Raw genomic sequence first — 19,452 nt, 5'->3', positions numbered from 1 at the left:
CGAATTAGCTGAAACAAAAGAATAAGAGTTTCAAATAACAGAATCTACTAAAACATAGTAAAAGAGAATCTACTAAAACGAAAGAATCAACTGAAGATCTTAACGACGACAAGGCATGAACAAAAATGATGCTGCTTTTGAAAGAAAAATGGAATGGTTCGAGAGGCTCTAGAGTATGGTCCTGGAGAAAGCACTTGAATTTTTATTTAAACTTTTAAAGATTTTTTATATATTTTATTATTATTATAGGCAAATAAAAAGTGAGTCATGTAGGGATGACACGTGGTCAGGAGATCACAACAAGTTAAATAAGCAAGTGACAGTCACGTAAGTGTTTTTATTGTTATTATATTTGTTTAAAGAATTTTTATATTTGATTATTTGAGATCTTAAAATAATTATTTAGAGACGCAATTAAAATTTAAAATTGAAATAGTTTCTAATATAAAATTATTATTTTGAGATAATATTTAAAATATTTTTAAAAATAAATTTTAACCTATTAGGATTGAAATTAAGGTTTCGTTCTTTCAAATAATCATCTAAAGATAAAATTAATATTTTTTCCCTAATAGTAACAATCTAAGACAAAATTAAAATCATCTTTAAAAATTTTTCTAACTTTTTTAGGACAAAATTAAGATTTCATGTACTAAAGTGATTATTCTGGGATAAAAATAAAATCATCTTTAAAATTATTATTTAGGGATAGTATTAAAAAATATCTTTAAAAATAAATCTTAACTTATTAGGATCAAAATTAAGATTTTATCCCTAAAAATAACATTCTGAGATGAAATTAAAATTACCTTTAAAAATAAATTATACGTTTTTGAGAATAAAATTATGATTTTATCCCTAAAAGTAACATTCAGGGGTGAAATTAAAATTATCCGTAAAAATAAATCCTATATTTTTTCAGATGGAATTAAAATTTTATCCTCTAAAATTATCATTTTGGGATAAAAATAAAACAGTCTCTAAAAATGACATTCTAGGACAAAATTAAAAACGTCCCTAAAAGTAAATCTTATGTTTTTTTGACAAAATTAAGATTTTATCTCTAAAAGTAACATTTTAGGATGAAATTAAAATCGTTCCTAAAAATAAAACCTATATTTTTGGACACAAAATTTTAATTACATCCTCTAAAATTATCATTGTGGAACAAAAATAAAATTGTCTTTAAAAGTGACATTCTAAGACAAAATTAAAATCATCTCTAAAAATAAATTTTATATTTTTGGGGATAAAATTAGGATTTTATCAATAAATATAACATTTTAGAACGAAATTAAAATCATTCCTAAAAATAAATCTTATGTTTTTTGGGATAAAATTTTAATTTCATCTTCTAAAATTATTATTATGGGATAAAAATAAAATAATTCATAAAATTAACATTCTAAGACAAAATTAAAATCGTTTATGAAAGTAAATCTTACATTTTTGGAAATTATCATTATGGAACAACAATTAAATTGTCTATAAAATTATCATTTTGGGACGATATTAAAAATATTTTAAAAAATAAATCTTAACTTATTAGAGACAAAATTATAATTTTATTTTTGAAAATAATCATTTTAATTTTATTTCTAAAAATAATATTTTGAGACGATATTAAAATCATATCTAAATATTTTATCCCTAAATTTAATATTGGTTATAGTGTTGGCCATTGGTCTTACCAATGGTTAGACCAAACTGTCTCTTTATTGAGTTAATGTAAAATATTGTATTAATCTACCAGCGGAGAAAATCACCTCCCACAAAGAGACGTTTAGGAAATTGTCATGGTGACAATCAGATATTGATATATAAAGAAATTTAAAATAAAGGGGAAAAGGACTATGTCCCACCCAAGTTTTAATCTTATCTAAAAAATATATCTATCCTTGATGAAAAACCTAAATACTTATCCAAAATTTAATTTGTTTAGACCCACCCACATATTTTCTGTTAAGATTAAGGGGCAAATTTGTTATTTTATCAATAATATTAAATAATTAAAATTTTATCTCATTTTCTCCCTTTAATTTGAAAAACTAATATTTGTCCCTTAAATTAAGTTTTAAAAAATTCACTTTTTCCCTCTGAAATACAACCACTTTCTCTGGCGACGGCAGAGAAGTTTTCATCCAGAGATCGACTACCTCTGAATGACGATCATCATCGAAGAAGGACAATCGTCGTCCAGATCTGGATGATGAGCATCATCTAGATTTGGATGACGCTTCGTCATCCAGATCTGGACTACGCTTTGTCATCCAAATCTGGACTACGCTTTGTCATCCAGATCTTTGGACGACAAAACATCTTCCATTCTGGACGACGCTTCGTCATCCAGATCTTTGGATGATGAAGCGTCGTCCATTCTGGATGGCGAGTGTCGTCTAGTTTGGACGACGGAGAGTTGTCTATTCTAGACAACATGACAACGTTTCGTCGTTCAAAATGGACGATGAGTGTTGTCCATAGAATGGATAATGCTTCGTCGTCCAGTGAAGGTGAACGAGTGTCGTCCAGATCTAAACGATGCTTGTCACTCTCCCTCCAACCACGTAGTCACTCGTAGCCTGAGGGAAACTGAAAAAAAAAAAAATTAGGGATTTAGGGGGGTGAAAGTCACTTTTCAAAGTTCAAGAATAGGGGTAAAAGTTAATTTTTAAAATCAGAGGGGGAAAATAGATAAAATTATATAACTTGAATGTAAACAATAAAATAACGGTTTTACCCCTATATTTAACGAAAAACTTAATGGCGATCTAGAGATGAGTGGGTGTTTGAGTTTTTCATTAGGGATGAGTATACTTTTGAGAGAGGGCTAAAACTTGGGTGGGAAATAGTCCTTTCCCTAAAATAAATGACAAATTATTAAAATAATTAATTAATTATTAAAAGTGTAATATTGCGTTTATAAAAATAATTAGTTTTAAAGTTCCGAACTCTCAGTAACTTTCAAAACCTGAAGAATCCATAGAACTAAAACTAGAAAATCTCACTGTAATGTAAGGCAGGTTTGTCCTTATACATAGATTCTCTTCTAACTCTTCCATAACCAGTAGGTTCAACTATTTACTTGCAGCTTTTGTTAAGGAAGCGATCTAAACACCACATCCCATAAGGAGGAAGTGATGCCAAATCCTTTGTTCTGGATTCTAAAGTGATGGTTCAAGTGATATTTCTGTTAAAAAAAAAAAACATAAACCGATTTGTGAAAAAATATTCATTGGAATCCATGTTTATTCAAGGAAGAAGAAAAGAGAAATAATTCAATGAACTGTTACCTTCAAATGCTTACTGAAGCCTTTTGAGGGTTTCCCATGGTGTAAGTAATAATGCGTGCAATCATAAATTACATATCCCAGCAAGCCGCCTCCAAATAGAGCTGCAGTTAGAGATGGAGGTGATAAAATCCTGAACAAGGTCCACACCTAAAGCAAAATACGTTCAGATTGTGTTATTTTGGTGGGTTAGGTTCCAATGTCGGATAATTATTATAATAACGTTATATGTATCTATTTTAAATATATAAATTAACATATATTTAATATGTGTCATTATGTAATCAAATAATTTTGAAATAAGAATACACTTAATTATATGATGATATATAAGTGTATACTTATTTATTTGTATAGACAAATTAGGTTATTAAACTGCAAAAAGAATATAACATACTGGCAAAGATAGAATTGCAGTGGCAGCAGGAGGGAAAACGAGTCGTAGTGCATCCATGGGGTGCTTGTGATGGCAGCCGTGAATAAGGTAATGGAAAGTGTTCCCCCTGCACAAATAGTGGGGCCAGTTTTAGCCTGTGATGCTACTTTGTGAAAATACACAGAAGAGAGAAGGAAAGAGCAAGCAGACCAGTAGGTTGTTGTTTTCTTGTGGAAAAGAAAGCGGTGCAAAGTGTACTCGAGCAATGTCCAGATGAAGATGCCGCCAACTACACAGAGGGCTGCCTGGGGAGGAGCAACGCCCCTCCGGAGAGAGATGGAAACAAACCAACATACAACCGGTAGCCAAACTATTGGAATCACCCACCATCTTGTGCGAGTCAAGAGCTGTTTCAGGTTCAGGATAAAAAAAAGCTTGACCCAGTTCTTATTCATATTAAAAAAAAAAAAAAAGAAAAGTTATGGCAAAAGACAATATCTGAATCATTATAAAAGAGGTGTAATATCATCTGTGTACCCATCTTGATTGAGACATTTAACATGGAATTCACAAATCTAGCTCATGAGTCAAAATGCGGATCTCTCTTTTATTAACATTATTCACCGTCTTACTGTTGGACACAATTAAATACACAAAGAGCAATGCTATTTGAACTTAATTTCGAAGATTTAATTAGATATTCAGATGATTTATTATCGTATGATTGAGTATAATGACATATTATCTTGATACTCAAAATTGAGTGAATATAATTCTATTGTTATGACAGGTGAGAGGTGTGAGGTGAGAGTGAGCTTAACATATTTATTACATTGTTCATATGTTTTGTTTTTTCCTCATTGGTACTCTATGTATAAGAATTTTTTAGCTGTATGGAAAACTTTAAGCACAAGAATTGAAACAACACCTCAAGAATCTCATTAGCGAAGAATCGGGGGCCTTCTTTGCTAGTAATAGGTTTATGAACCCAATCGTCATAAGTTTCTCCAAGATGACCAACCTGCCCAAAGAAAACAGAAGAAAAATCAAAGCACTGGTGTAACTTACGAATAAATTGCCAAAATATGCCGTTTGACAAATCTAAGAAATTCAAAATTCTATTGAAATGCACCAATGAATCTGGGAAATCAATTATAATAAAGTACATAAGCAAGAATCAAGGGAATGATTAAACAATGTGTAATATATGACAAGGAGAAAGATATCAACGGAAACAATGAGACCAGACCTGGAAAACCAGAGGCTTATTGAAATCCACAGCGAAAGGCTCAGCCTTGGCGACCATCTTAGCAACTTATGACGCGACTTAGCTACTAATCCATCAAACAAGCAAAGGAAACATAATTAATTAGAACCAAAATAAGGCATGAAATTAAGCGAATGTATAACATCAACACTCATGCAGGATCATGAAGCCAATACCTCCTATTGTAAATTAGCAATTGACATATGCATTGCATTATCTACTTTATTATTTCAAATGAAATGGAACGATAAAGATCCAAATGTTGAACTTTTAAATCAATTGGCCTGATATAAATATACTTTTCTTATATAATTTCAAACATGAAATATATAAAATGTTAATGGAAATGAGAAGTAGAAATGTTCATGTTAATGGAAAAACTGAAATAAACCTTTGAGGCGATGGACAGTAAGACCCAGCAGCGAGATGTTCAGGCAAAGAAAAGCTTTACAGAAATGATGGATTTCCATTATTAATGTTATTTCACGGTTCCCAATTTGAGTTGCATTTGCTTTCGAAATTGCTGCTACACCTCACAACTTATTTTTAGCCGCTTATGCCAACCAATAGCCATTCTTCTTCTTTATTCAAACTTCTCTCTTTCCTAAGACTGGAATTTTATTTCTTAAAATTATTATCGAAATTTAATTTTACACGTGTACATACAGAAATACATACGTGTGTGTATATATATATATATATATATAAAATATTGTTTTCCTTCTTAAATGCTCGTTGGGGTGGGTTTATTAATGGTGAAAATATTTTTTCATTAAAAAACCAGATTATTCCAGGCTAAAAGTCTTTAGTTGTGTAACCTATATAGTCAGCAACAATATTCATTCCAGTCATTACAATCTGATTTTCAATCTCAAAATCATCCTTTTCCTTTTTCCACTCAAAGTTAGCACAAAATCTCAACATAATATTTCTCACGTATAACTCAAGAAATTAATGCCTCTTCACTTGTTAAAAACCTCTACTCTCAATTCTCCTCAAACAATTACAACAAATTCTTATTCAACCGTAAACCAAGAAGTTGAGCTTCCAAAACTTGATCCAACTTGAGAAATAAACACAACAACTAAAGAAACTTTCATGCAAGATAGAATACTAAATATTCCTCAGAGTTATATTTCAAAAACCAAGAAAAAATCAGAAGTTTTACATGTGCTCCCTATATATAGATATATATAGACTACAATGATTTGACTGCTGTCAACAACTATTTTTCATTACTCTCCGTCGTTCACAAATTCGTCTAGCAATATCATCTTCGATCTTAGTCATCATTGGATCTCTCCGCTACAGCTAGGTTCCTTCCAAAGGTAATGGAATAGTTGCTCTTCATTAAATGCCCTTTTCTTGCTTTTGTTCATTTTTTATTCAAGCGATAACACTCTTACTTTTGAACGACATCGTATCCCTTTATTCCCAAAGCACAACGTTTCATTAGACCATGAGACTCACCGTTTTGCAGTGTTGACTTTCACATCTTCCCTCAAATTAAATATACACCAGAAAGTTAATGCTATAAAACAAAAATCAATCAGTAGACTGCTACTCATAAGTCTCCCTGCCTTTCCTTGTTGTTTGGCTGAGATACATAAACTGACTACTAAAAATAACACTCTTCCGTTAAATAAATCTGTATCAAGAAAATAAGGAAAAAACAAAACAACTCTTCCCTTAAAAAAAGCACATCGAGTATAACAAAAATAGAAAAAAATTTTCCTTAGTGACAGTATTTGTTTTGTTCTCTGATAATAAGCTAACAAGCCACAGACTCTACAATTTGGTTGTTCTCTGCTTCTTGTTCCACCTCTTATGTCTCTTTTGCTTGCACTTGTTGATCATCCTGTCCTTTGTAATCTTCTAGGTGTAACTTGTTTGGCAACATATAAAAAACGATTAGTAGACATAGACTTGGTTAAAATATTTGCCACCTAAAATTCTGAGGGCACAAATTGCACTAATAACTACTTTGTTGTCACTTGTTCTCTAATGTATTGCACATACAATTTGATGTGCTTTGTTTTTCCATGAAACATAGGATTTGAGGTTGGAGACCTTGCTCCCTAATTATCACACCATACCACAGATGGAGTTATTCACTGCACTTGTATTTTTGCCAACAGACTTCTTATCCAGGCTAGCTCAGTGGATGCTTGACTTACTGTTTGTTATTCTGCTTTAGTTGATCTCCATTGCACCAAGTTCCTTCCAAAGAATACACAATATTCGCTAGTTGATCTTCTATCACTTAAATTTCCTATCCAATCGGCATCTACATATGCCTCAAATTGACACAAGTGACGCAGTTTTGAACACCAGCCCATAATTCAAGGTACCTTTTACATACCTCAATATTCTCTTGCATGCTTGCCATTGTAGTTCTATTGGAGCCTTCAAAATTGACTAAGTTTGTTGACAACAAAGGATAAATCAGGCCTAATCATTAGCATGTATTGAATAGCTCCTGTAGTACTCTTATAAGCTGTTGTTTCTTCAAAAAATTCATTGTCCTCTAGAAACAATTTTAACCCAACAGCCATATGAGTAGTAAAAGGATTGGTATCTTACATATTTGTCTTCACCAAAAGATCATGCCCATATTTAGCCTAACATAACACTAGACCTGCCTCATTCTTGTGTGCCTTTAGACCTAGAAAATAGTTTACTTCTTCTAGGTTTTTCAAAGCAAAACTCATATTTAAGTCAACCACTAAGTTCTATATGAACTTTGAATTTGTTCTTGCCAATAAAATATCATTTACATAAAGCAAGATATATACTGTCACTCTTGATATGTTATTGTCAACAAAATATCATCTACATAAAGCAAGATATATACTATCACCTCTTGATTTATGTAAACAAACTGATGTTTGCTAAAGATTTCTTGAAACTTTTCAACAACAACATATCTTTAACCATATAAGGCTTTGACTAACTTGCATACATGGTCTCGTTTTTCAAGATTACCAAAACCTCTAAGCTGAGTCATATAAACTTCTTCTTTTAAAACTTAAATCAAGAAAGCATGGTTGACATCTACTTGATGAATCAACCAATTTAAAGAGACAACTAGTGTGAAAATAATCCTTAAAGTCACAGGTTTTAATTACAACTGAACTAAAAGTGTAAAGGTCTTCAGTGCCAAGAGTTTATTGAAATACTTTTACAACCAATCTAGCCTTAAACTTCTGTAATGATCTGTCTACTTTTAGCTTTGTCTTGAACACTCATTTATTATCAACTACACTCATATTGGTTTGTAATAGGACTAACTCTCATGTGTGTGATTCTTCTTTAAAACTTCAAACTCATCTTTCATTACCTGAAACCAATGAGGTTTATTAAAAGGTTCAACGACATTCTTGGCTCTAATAATTCACTACACATTAGACTGGTTGCAAAAATTCTTGGAGGTGGCAATGAACCAGCTTTTGACTTGGTTATTATAGGATGTTTAGAGCTTAGAATTGCTTCTCAAGACTCATTCTCACATTTAGATGATGAAGCATTTTCTGTTAGTAGAACAACTTCAAGGTGTATTGTGGATAGGCTATCGGATAAGGAGATACAAGGTAAAAAATCATAGTTTGGTTTATTCAACAATGTTACAAGTTAAATCACCAGTTCTCCCAGAAAAACACTATACTTCTCACTTCCCATATAAGTCACCATAGTCCAACCCACAAAACCTAAACCCTCGACCTTACCTTGGAAAATGTCAATTGTGTGGCCAACAAGGACATTCTGCAAAACGATGCTCTACATACAAATATATGCCTTGGAATCATGCTCTACAATCCAAAACCTCGTTAGCCTACACTCCCCAAACCCACTTTGCAACCCATGCCACACCCTCAACCATTGGATGGCTCTCCAACTTTGGTGTATCTCATCATGTCACCTCTAATCTTTAAAATTTGTCTCTTCACACCAACTACTCACCCATGACAACATCGTGATTGGAAATGGTACTAATCTTCCAATCATCCAGGTCAGTTCTACATCTTTACCTTCATCTTCTAAACTACTTCATTTAAATAATGTTCTTTGTGTTCCATCCATGAAACAAAACCTGATCTTTATTTTCCAATTATGTTTAAGTAATAATGTTTCTGTTGAATTCTCACCTACATCTTTTTTGTGAAGGACATTCGCATGGAGGCAATCATTTTACAAGGGGCAAATAAGGATGGTGTCTACAAGTGGCTTTATTCTTCACCATCTACACAACTAATTGTAGCCTTTTCCTTTCTTAAAGTTTCAACTAACCAATGACATCATCACTTGGGTCATCCATCATTCTCCATTTTGAGTCATCTTATGTCAACCAAAACGTTACCTATGTTAGTGTCTAGTTTATCTAAATTCTCATATAATTCATGTCATTGCAATAAAACTCACAAAATTTTCTTTTCTTCCTCATCTCTTACTAGTTCATGCATTCTAGAATTACTTCACTTTGATGTTTGGATTTCACTAGTTAAATACCATGTGATATTTATAGATCATCACACTCATTACATTTGGCTCGATAACCCAAAGAAAAAATTTGATGTTCATGACATTTTTATAAGATTCAAAGCACTTGTGAAATTTTTTTATAATCCTTATAGGTTTGTTGCATCCATAAGGCTTAGGCACAACAACTACTTACGACAATATGTTCTGTTTCCATGGTCGATAAAGCTACAAAATTTTGTTTTATTGAAAACCATAAAACTAATGCATGACCTAGAAAATGACAAGTACCACTAGTACTTTTAATGGCTTTTAAATGAGATTCCTTGGGACATGAATGGAATCAAGCACATAAGCACACACTAAATATAATATCGGGTCTACTAGCAGTTAAATATAAAAGATACACAATCATACCTCTATACATTTTGATATCAATGTTTGGTCATCTTTGGTAAGCTTGATAGTTGAACTCATTGGTGTACTTAAGGCTTTTATTCTCTCTATGCCAAACTTCTTTAATAAGTTCTTAATGTATAATGCTTGGTTGATGAAGATGCCTTTTTTGCCTTTTTTGATGTTAAGTCCAAGAAAATATTTGAGTTCTCCCATCATACTCATTCCAAATTCTTTGCTTATAAGATTAGAAAATTCTTCACACAAGAGATATTAGTAGAACAAAAAATGATATCGTCAACATATTTTTGAACTAAGAGTATATCATTTTCTTTAAGCTTAATAAAGAATGTGATATCTACTTTCCTAATGCAAAAGTCTTTTTCAAGCAAAAATTTGCTTAATCATTCATACCATGCTTGAGGTGCTTCTTTTAAACCATAAAGTGTCTTTTAAAGTTTAAAAACATGGTTTGAAAAATCTTGACTTTTAAACCTGGGAGGTTGTTTAACATAAATTTCTTCCATGATAAATCTATTTAAGAAAACACTTTTAACATCCATTTGATATAAAATAAAATTGCATGCAAATGCTAAAAGCATCCTAATAGATTCTAGTCTAGCTACCGGTGCAAAATTATTACAAATATTGAAAAGATAATCTAGTTTTAATATCTTGAGTTTCCTCACCAATTATCAATTCTTTAGGATGAACATTTGCATACCTCCAAGTTTTAAGGAGATCTTTATCTTTTTTATGTTTTGGCTCTTGTTTTGTCTCATCCTTAACTTATTTGGTGAATCATGAAATTTTGTTTGGTCTTCATTTTTAACTTGATCATCATCAATATCAACTTGCAAACTAGTTGAAGGATTAGATTCATAAAAAATAACATGCATGGATTTTTTAACTACTAGTGTCCTTTTGTTAAACATCCTATATACTTTGCTAGATGATGAATATCCAAGAAAGATGCCAATGTCCAATTTTGAATTAAATTTTCCTAAATTTTCTTTTGTGTTTAAAATAAAGCACTTGTATCCAAAAACTTTAAAATAACCAATATTTGGCTTTTTGTTTTTCCAAAATTCATAAGGAGTTTAATTCAAGGGTGGTCTTATTAAAACACGATTTAAGGCATAACATGCGGTGTTTATGACTTCTGCCCAAAAATATTGAGTTAAGTTTTTTCATATTATCCTATTATTCCTTTCAACTACACCATTTTGTTGAGAAATTCTAGGACAAGAGAACTAATGTTTTATACCATCCTTATCACAAAAGTTTTCAAACAAATGATTTTGAAATTCTCCTCCATGATCACTCCTAATGCAAGTAACATGCATTTCTTTTTCTTTTTGTATTTTCTTGACAAATTTTGAAAATGCATAGAGGGATTCATCTTTTGATGCAAGAAAAATTACCCAAGTGAATCTTGAAAAATCATCAACAATAATAAAAGCATAATGTTTTCCACTTAGGCTTGTAGTTCTTAAAAGACCAAAAAGATCAATATGAAGAAGTTGTGAAGGTCTAGATGTAAAAATATGAGTTTTACTTTTAAAAGAACTTTTGTTTATTTGTCAAATTGGCATGCATCACAAATTTTATCTTTAACAAAATCTATTTTTGGAAGACTTTTGACAAGCTCTTTCTTGGAGATTTTTGAAATCAAGTCCATGCTAGCATGACCTAATTTTCTATGCCACAACTAACTATTTTTGTGCAATGTGGAGAAACATAGATTTTCAGGAGATGTATTTTCTACATTTATAGTGTAAACATTTTCATCTCTATTTCCTATACAAATTAGCTTTCTATTATTCATATTTTCTATAATACAACTATTTGATTAAAAAATAAATCTAAATCCTTTATCATATAGTTGAATAATGCTAAGAAGATTATGTTTAAGACTATCAACTAAAATAACATTTTTAGTAATAATATGAGAGTTGTTACCAATATCTCCAATGCCAATAATTTTACCTTTCACGTTGTCTCCAAATGTGACATGTCCTCCATCTTTTTTGCTTATTGTTAAGAATTGTGAAATATCTCCGGTCATATGTCTTGAGTAAGCGTTATCAAGGTACCATTTGCTTTTCCTCCTTTTGTTTTTCCATTTCTAAACACAATAAGACATTAAAAAATTCGTCATAGTTACCCAAATCATGTTGGGTCCTTGGAGGTTAGTTTTTGTTTCCTTAAGAGCCCACATTTTCTTAGTGCCCATATGATGTTTCTTTTGAATTAGGCAAGATGATGAAATGTGACCTTTATTGCTATAATAATTACAAGTTATATTTGATGCGCTTGAGGTTGAGGCCTTGACAAAATAATTTTTTATATATTTTGCTTTGATAAAAGGTTTATAATCAAGTCTTCTTTTGTTTAGAACTTCCCTTTGTATACTAAGCATTTTACTAAAAATATCCTTTCTATTTTTGAATTTTAAACTATTTCACTTAAATCTTTTGCTCATATTTTTAAAGCTTTAATTTCATTTTCTATAGTTTCTTTTTCCTTTTTAGTTATGCAAAGATCATTTTTAAACTTTTGTTTTTCTTTTTCAAAATAGGAGCACTTGTTTTCTTAACTTTCTTTTCCCTTAAACTTAAAGATTTTTTTAGTTAAGAAATTCATTTTCTTTCTTTAAAGACTCATTTCTTTTTCTAAGTTTAAATTTTACTTTCTAAGAGTTGCATTTTTTAACATACAAAGAGCAAATTTTTTATTCCTTTCTTCAAATGTATCTTCTAACTTTTTATATATGGGGCTTTCATCTACTCATCATCTATATTATCTAAATCATCAAATGCATTAGATGAGCTAGAGTTAATTACCTCATTATTTGTGATTGTCATGAGACACATGTTGGCTACTTCATTATCCTATTTTAAGGATTCACTTTCATTATTATCATTCTATGTAGCCTTCATTGCATTTTTTTTCGATCTACCAATTTAGAGAAGGGAACAATCATATTTGATGTGTCCTGGCTTCTTGCATTCATAGCACACAACTTGTTCTCTCCTTTATATTTCTCTTCTTTCACCTTTAGTAGCGTCCCTTTTTGTGAAGTTTCCATTTCTTCTTAGTTTTCTATATCTTAAAGCTTTTCCAATCTTCCTAGTTAAGAGAGCAATATCTTTATCTTCATTATTTGATATCTCATCTTATTCTTCTAGAAACTTTTCACTCTCTTTGATGGTTGATTTGAAGGTGATGCTTTTTTTTTTCTTTTCTACTTTAATTTGTTATTGTTTCATAGTGAGCTCATGAGTGAGAAGTGACCCCAAAAGTTCTTCAAGAGGTAAAGTCTTGACATCTTTTGCTTCTTCGATTATCGTTACTTTAGGATCCTAAGAAGGAGGCAAACGCCTAAGATGTTTCTTGACATTTTCTTAGTTAATGTAAACTTTACCAAAATTTTTCAATTCATTCATCATAGTAATAAATCTATCAAACATGTCACTAATAGTCTCATTTCATTCATTTTGAATAACTCATATACATATGGGAGCATGCTAATTTTAGTCTTTTTGACTTGTGAAGTTCTTTCATTTGACACCATCAATAATTCTCAAATTTCTTTAGTCGAGGTACAAACTTGTATTTTGTTAAAGTTATATTCATTTAATGCACATTACAAAACATTCATAGCTCTAGCATTAATGACAATATCTTTCTTATATTAAGAAGTTGTTTCTTCTTTAGTTTCAGACACTTGTATTCTATTTACTTCTTTTATAGAAACAAAAGGTCCATCTTGCACTATCTCTCACAACTCATAGTCACTTTGAAGGAAAATAGGCATATGTTTTTTCCAATGGGTATATCCAGTGCCATCAAACAATAGTGGTTTATTGGAGGCAAACCATTCATTAACGGTATAAGATTTTCCTAGGTTCATGGCCATTGCTTTAAATGGTTAAGTTTATGAAAATAAGCAACCTCAGTCTGATACCAATTGAAGGATCAAATGGCCTAAGAGGGGATGAATTAGACAATTTAAAACAATTTTTATAAATTAATGAATTAAACCAATTTAATGAAAAATGACTATTTTTAATGCAATTTGTGAAAATGTCAAGATATATTCCAAATAATTAACACAAACAAAACAACATAAAATGCAAAATATGAGTTTAAGGGATGAGAAAATCAAACAAGTGATATATAGTGGTTCGATGCAACTCAACCTACGTCCACTCCTCTAAGCTATGTCCCTTAGTTGACAAAACCCCAACCAAACTTTTCTTCACAATACATATAACTTCCAAGGTGCTATTAAACTTTACAAGTTCTAGAGTCAACTTTCTCTCTCAAGAAATCTCTAGTCTCACTAAGAGTGAATCTCACTCTTTTAATAAAAAGACAAGACTCAAAAACTCTCTCAAAGAATGTTTGTCAAAGTTTTAACTTAGTACAACCTAATACAAAAATTTAAGAAAATGTATAAGAAAGAATTTTGATTAAAGAAAAGGATTTGCAAAAATGAATAGCTGAAAATTGATTTGCTCTCAAATATATGAAAGTTCTTAGTGGCAAAAGTCCTTTCCAAGTGGATTTGATTAGGTTTATATAAGGGAAAATGAGAAAAGTTACTGTTGTGCAAAAAACTAGACATTTTAATTTTTTAGAAAACATAAAATTCAATCAATTGGATGTAATCTGGTCAACCAGATGTGATGTGACACTTTCGTAGCATCTACGTGACACTAGCTATTAGAAAATTCATAACATAATTCAATCGCCTAAAAAGAATTTGATCAACTAAATTTTGAAAGCCAAAATACATAACTTTTAGATAATTCGAAAGCTGCCATAAAAAAAATTGGCTGATCAAATTCGGTCAACCAAATTTATTACATTTTACCCCTTGAATTCTAAAAATTGATTTTCACTCCTAAAACTTTGAAAAGTGAAAATTTAACCCATTTTGGAAAACTCTTTCAAAACTAACTTTGAGATATGAAATTTTAGTCCACAAAACTTTATAATTTCAAATAAGTTATTAAAATCTAATAAAAATTTGTCTTAACTCAGTAAGTTTGAAAAATGACATTTTAACTAAAGATGTAAAAGATATGAACATAAGTTTTTGAGTGAGCTTTCATATGCAAATAAATAGGAGTATAATGACTCCTTGAGTCAACAAATAGAATATCTCATCTTAGCATTCCACCACATACACCTGAACATAATGGCTTCTCAGAATGTCATCATTATCATATAATCAAAATTGGTCTTACTCTTCTCCATCATGCTCACATGCCACTCACTTTTTAATTTTATGCTTTTAGCACTGCCGTTTATTTTATCAATCGCATGCCTAAGACCAATCTCTCCATAATGTCATTTTTGAAAAATGTTTAGAGCGTACACCAAACTATCTCAAATTAAAATTTTTTAGGTGCCATTTTATCCTTGGATTCACCCATATAGTTCTCACAAACTTGTACAACACTCTCAACCATACATTTTTATTGTCACCTTTGTTGAGTCAATTTTTCTATTTTTACAACAATAATTACATCTCTCTCGTCCCATAAACACTATATTAGAATATTATTTCACTACCCAATCTGATCTTTCGATTGATTCTCTTAATCACATAGTTACTCCAAGTTTTTTTCAACCACAATCGACTATACATTCCAAGGATGGCAATGATGCATTTACTTCAATGACTCCCTCTTTGAGCCACTCACAAGGTGCCCCTGATGCTACGACCCCTTTGCTGTCTTAAGCGTAGTCATCCTCAAGCTCAAAATCATCAAATTTGCCTAATCCACCACTCTCATCACCACATGCCAATATTCATCCAATGTAGACTAAAGCAAAAAATAACATACACAAGCCCATGTAAAAACTCAACCTTATTACACTTCATAACCCTATTATCGATGTCATACCTAATATCATCACTCAAACCCTAAAACACCAAGAATGGCATAAGACTATGTTCAATGAGTTTAATTCTTTTCTCTGTAATGACAGATGTGATTTAGTTCCTCCTAACTCAACTCAAAATCTTATTAGTTGCAGGTGGATCTTTCGAATTAAAAGGAACCTAGATGGCTTTATTGCTTACTATAAAGCCTATCTTATCGTAAAGAGGTTCCATCAATGACTAGGTGTTGAATTTCACAAGACTTTTGGTTTAGTCATCAAACCTACAACCATTTGACTAGCACTTAGTCTTATTTTATCATGTGGTTGGCCTCTCAAACAATTGAATGTTAATAATGCTTTTCTTCATGGTTATTTAACTCATCAATAATAACAATCCTAACTATGTGTGTCATCTTAAGAATGCTCTTTATGGACTTAAACAAGCATCTTTAGTATGGTATAATAAACTTTGCCCGTTTTTATTATCAATTGAGTTTGTCAACACAAAGTCAACACTTCACTATTTGTCTTTCAACAAAAGCACTTGACCATAAATCTTCTAGTTTATATCAAAGACTTCATCCTTGTAGGTAATAATGCAACTCTTTTTGACAAATTCATTGCTCAACTTGTTACTAAGTTCTCCATAAAGGATCTTGGTGATCTCTCTTATTTTCTTGGCATCAAAGTACTTCCTCAATCCACTAAAATCTTGTTGCCTTAATGAAAATACATACATGATCTCTTGGAGAAAGTGGAAATGCTTAATGCTAATGACATCCATACACCATTGTCTCTAAACAATGTACCTAAGCTTTGAGATGGTACCTCTCTAACTATTGAAAAGGAATATTGATTTTTAGTTGATGGCTTACAATATCTCTCCTTCACATAACTAAATATTGTCTTCAATGTTAAAAAGTTATCTCAATTCCTACATTGTCCTATAACTTAACATTGGTCTATGGTCAAACATCTACTTCGATATCTTTGTGGCACAATCAACCATGGTCTATTTCTTCGATGTTACTCTTTTATAACTTTTCACAACTTTTCTAATGTCAACTAGGTTGGAAACATTGACAATCGCATATCTACCAATGCTCATATTTTGTTCCTTGGTCACAATGTTATCTCTTGGAGCTTTACGAAACAAAGGATAGTTACTAGGTCATTTACTGAAGCTGAATACTAAGTAGTTGCCTCTATAACTACTGAAATCATATGGCTTCAATCATTATTACATGAACTTGGAGTTCACTAGCTAACTGTTCCTGCAATTTATTGCGACAACATCAATGCTACTTATCTATTTGTAAATCCGATACTCCACTCAAATATAAAACATATTGCCATAGACTTTCATTTTGTACTAGATAAAGTACAACATGGTGAAGTACGTGTCTGTCATGTATCTTCCAATGATCAACTTGCCAATGCTCTTACTAAGCCTCTTCCTCACCAACAACTACAATCACTACGAGTTAAAATTAGTGTCCAACCATCAACCACCATCTTGAGGGGGCATAATAAGAAAAATGCATAGTCAAAGATTCTCCAATTGTCTATAATCTATTTCAACTATTTTTTGGAATTTAAATATTTTAATTTTTGGATGTAAATATATTATTCTAAGATATCAAATATTTTATTCTAGGTATTGGATACGGGTCCACCCATGATGGGTCGAACTGATCCAGTTTTCTTAACTACCAAAAGATAGTTATTGGTGGTTAATAATTGACAGTTAGACTCTTATAAAAAGTCCTAACTGCCTCCCCAAAAGATAGATTACGCTAATTTTTATCATTAGAGAGCATAATTCTCTCCCATTTTCTCCTACCAATGTAATGCATAGATCTTGTCTCCTTAATTGAAAAATAATACATAATGCAAATTGGGTCATGGGAATAGACTAACATCGATACCTTGCATCATATTTGAAGAAGCTTCATCAAAAAGTAATTTGGGTACGCAAATCTCTATTTACAAATTTCCCAAAATTTGATCCTGACATGTTTGATTATTCCCAACATTGGTATCAGAGCCTAGGATGTGTATTTGCTATATTTTCTATGAATTGTATTGCGTATATTGTGCAAATTAGAATCTATATATTGAATTTTGTTTTAAACAATTTATTTTTGGGCACACATTTAATTCGGCCAAAATTGCATGAAATTGGTGTTAAGAAACATGTTGGATGAATGATTGGAATGGTGTTACATGTTTTAAATTGAAAAACAACTTGAATTAACGCCAAAATCGATGAAAATTAACCAAAAATCGAGACCATAAGCGTATTTTTCTTCTTTACTGTTTCAATGGATTTCGACCCCATTAGCATAGCAACTTGGAACGATACATGTCGCTGTCGACTGGGCTACAAAAGCTCTTTGGTGACATCGCTGGAAAATAGCCAAAAAACAGTCAATTAAAAGGACAAAAAACTAGGGTTCATCGCATAGAACCAGATCAAAATCGGGTTAGAAAAACCTGATTACTCGACCCACTGGTCAACGGGTTGATCAAGACCCATCAGTCAATGGGTCAACCTATTGAGTCATCCTGGTTAAACTCGAACCGATCAACATCTATCAGGTTAGTTGATCGGTCAATGGTCAAAAGGTTGATCGTACCATTGATGAATGTGTGTGTCTGATGGATAAGCGTGACAAATTGCATCTGACGCGTGGCAGTGAGTGATGGTCATAGTTAGCATGTTCATCTCATTCTTGGCATGTGAAAGAGCGTATGAATTTATTTTGACGAGTGATAGCGCGTGAACACCCCTTTCTAGCGCGTTTTGGCACATGAAACCTATTTTCCAGTCCTTGGAAGTTATGTAGTACTTATATCTGTATATGAGATGTGTTCCATTGGTCTTACGATGTATAAAGACATGTAATACCTCATTTTGACTCTCCAAAAACACATATTGGTGTTTCGAAATACATGTTTATACTTTATTCAAGTTTGTTGACTAAGGACCATCACATTGCATGTTGAAACTATCAATACTCTATTGAATTCTCTTAATTGGAAAAAAGATAATATCCATACATGAATATAAGCCCTGTAATCAATGATCTCGTTTAGCACAAGAATTTGAAATATTTGGATAGGTGGATTCATTATAGCTTGCTATAGAGTAATGTTTAATAATGTATGAAAGGATATCCACTACTTTAACGTTATTCCTAAAACTAACATAATGCGAGGTATTTGACCTAATGCAAATGTAACATAGACTTTATCATGGATAAAATGACTCAAAGATTAATACGGGTTGATGAAATGGTTCTAGTCAAAATAGATGATACATTCGTTGTATCATATATATTTGTTAAGTGTGGGAATTCTGAGATTGGTAGAATTTAGTGAAATTCTCATCTAGAATTAATGTTGACACAATTAGATTAAAGTTTAAAATGTCAAGCATTTGTGTCATAGAAGATGATTGTGAACATAGTGAACTTTCGATTATGTGCCTTATGTGAAATATTTTAAATTTTAATACGTAGTTGCGACAATTAATATGTTTTTGATAGTGTTGTATCTGATAGATATGTCTCTATGATCTAGTTAACCATAACATCCTAGAAAATGATGGTTGATTTGAATGAGAATGATACTGAATAGAGAGAATTACAATGTGTGGCATTTGAAATGCATAATATCCTAGATGAGCAAAAGTGTTTGGAGGTCGTAGATCAGGTTAAGATAGAGTTGTGGCTGACTAAGGGATA

At 31.5% G+C, this 19,452-nt stretch overlaps 1 protein-coding gene across 1 annotated transcript; it reads right to left on the bottom strand.

Annotated features, from left to right (window-relative positions):
• Positions 1–2,920: 2,920 nt before the first annotated feature.
• On the bottom strand, positions 2,921–5,406 carry LOC123219609 (dihydroceramide fatty acyl 2-hydroxylase FAH1-like). Its single transcript, XM_044641612.1, has 7 exons — positions 5,322–5,406; positions 4,913–4,997; positions 4,592–4,684; positions 3,874–4,070; positions 3,685–3,790; positions 3,291–3,437; positions 2,921–3,187 (listed from the first exon to the last, which is right to left on the bottom strand). The coding sequence occupies exons 2-7, from the start codon at positions 4,967–4,969 to the stop codon at positions 3,095–3,097; spliced, it is 693 nt and encodes a 230-aa protein (XP_044497547.1). The 5' UTR covers positions 4,970–4,997; positions 5,322–5,406; the 3' UTR covers positions 2,921–3,094.
• Between the last annotated feature and the right edge of the window lie 14,046 nt (positions 5,407–19,452).

This window comes from Mangifera indica, chromosome 6 (assembly GCF_011075055.1).
Source record: "Mangifera indica cultivar Alphonso chromosome 6, CATAS_Mindica_2.1, whole genome shotgun sequence".
Lineage (NCBI taxonomy): Eukaryota > Viridiplantae > Streptophyta > Magnoliopsida > Sapindales > Anacardiaceae > Mangifera > Mangifera indica.
This window is presented reverse-complemented; position numbering and strand designations above follow the sequence as displayed.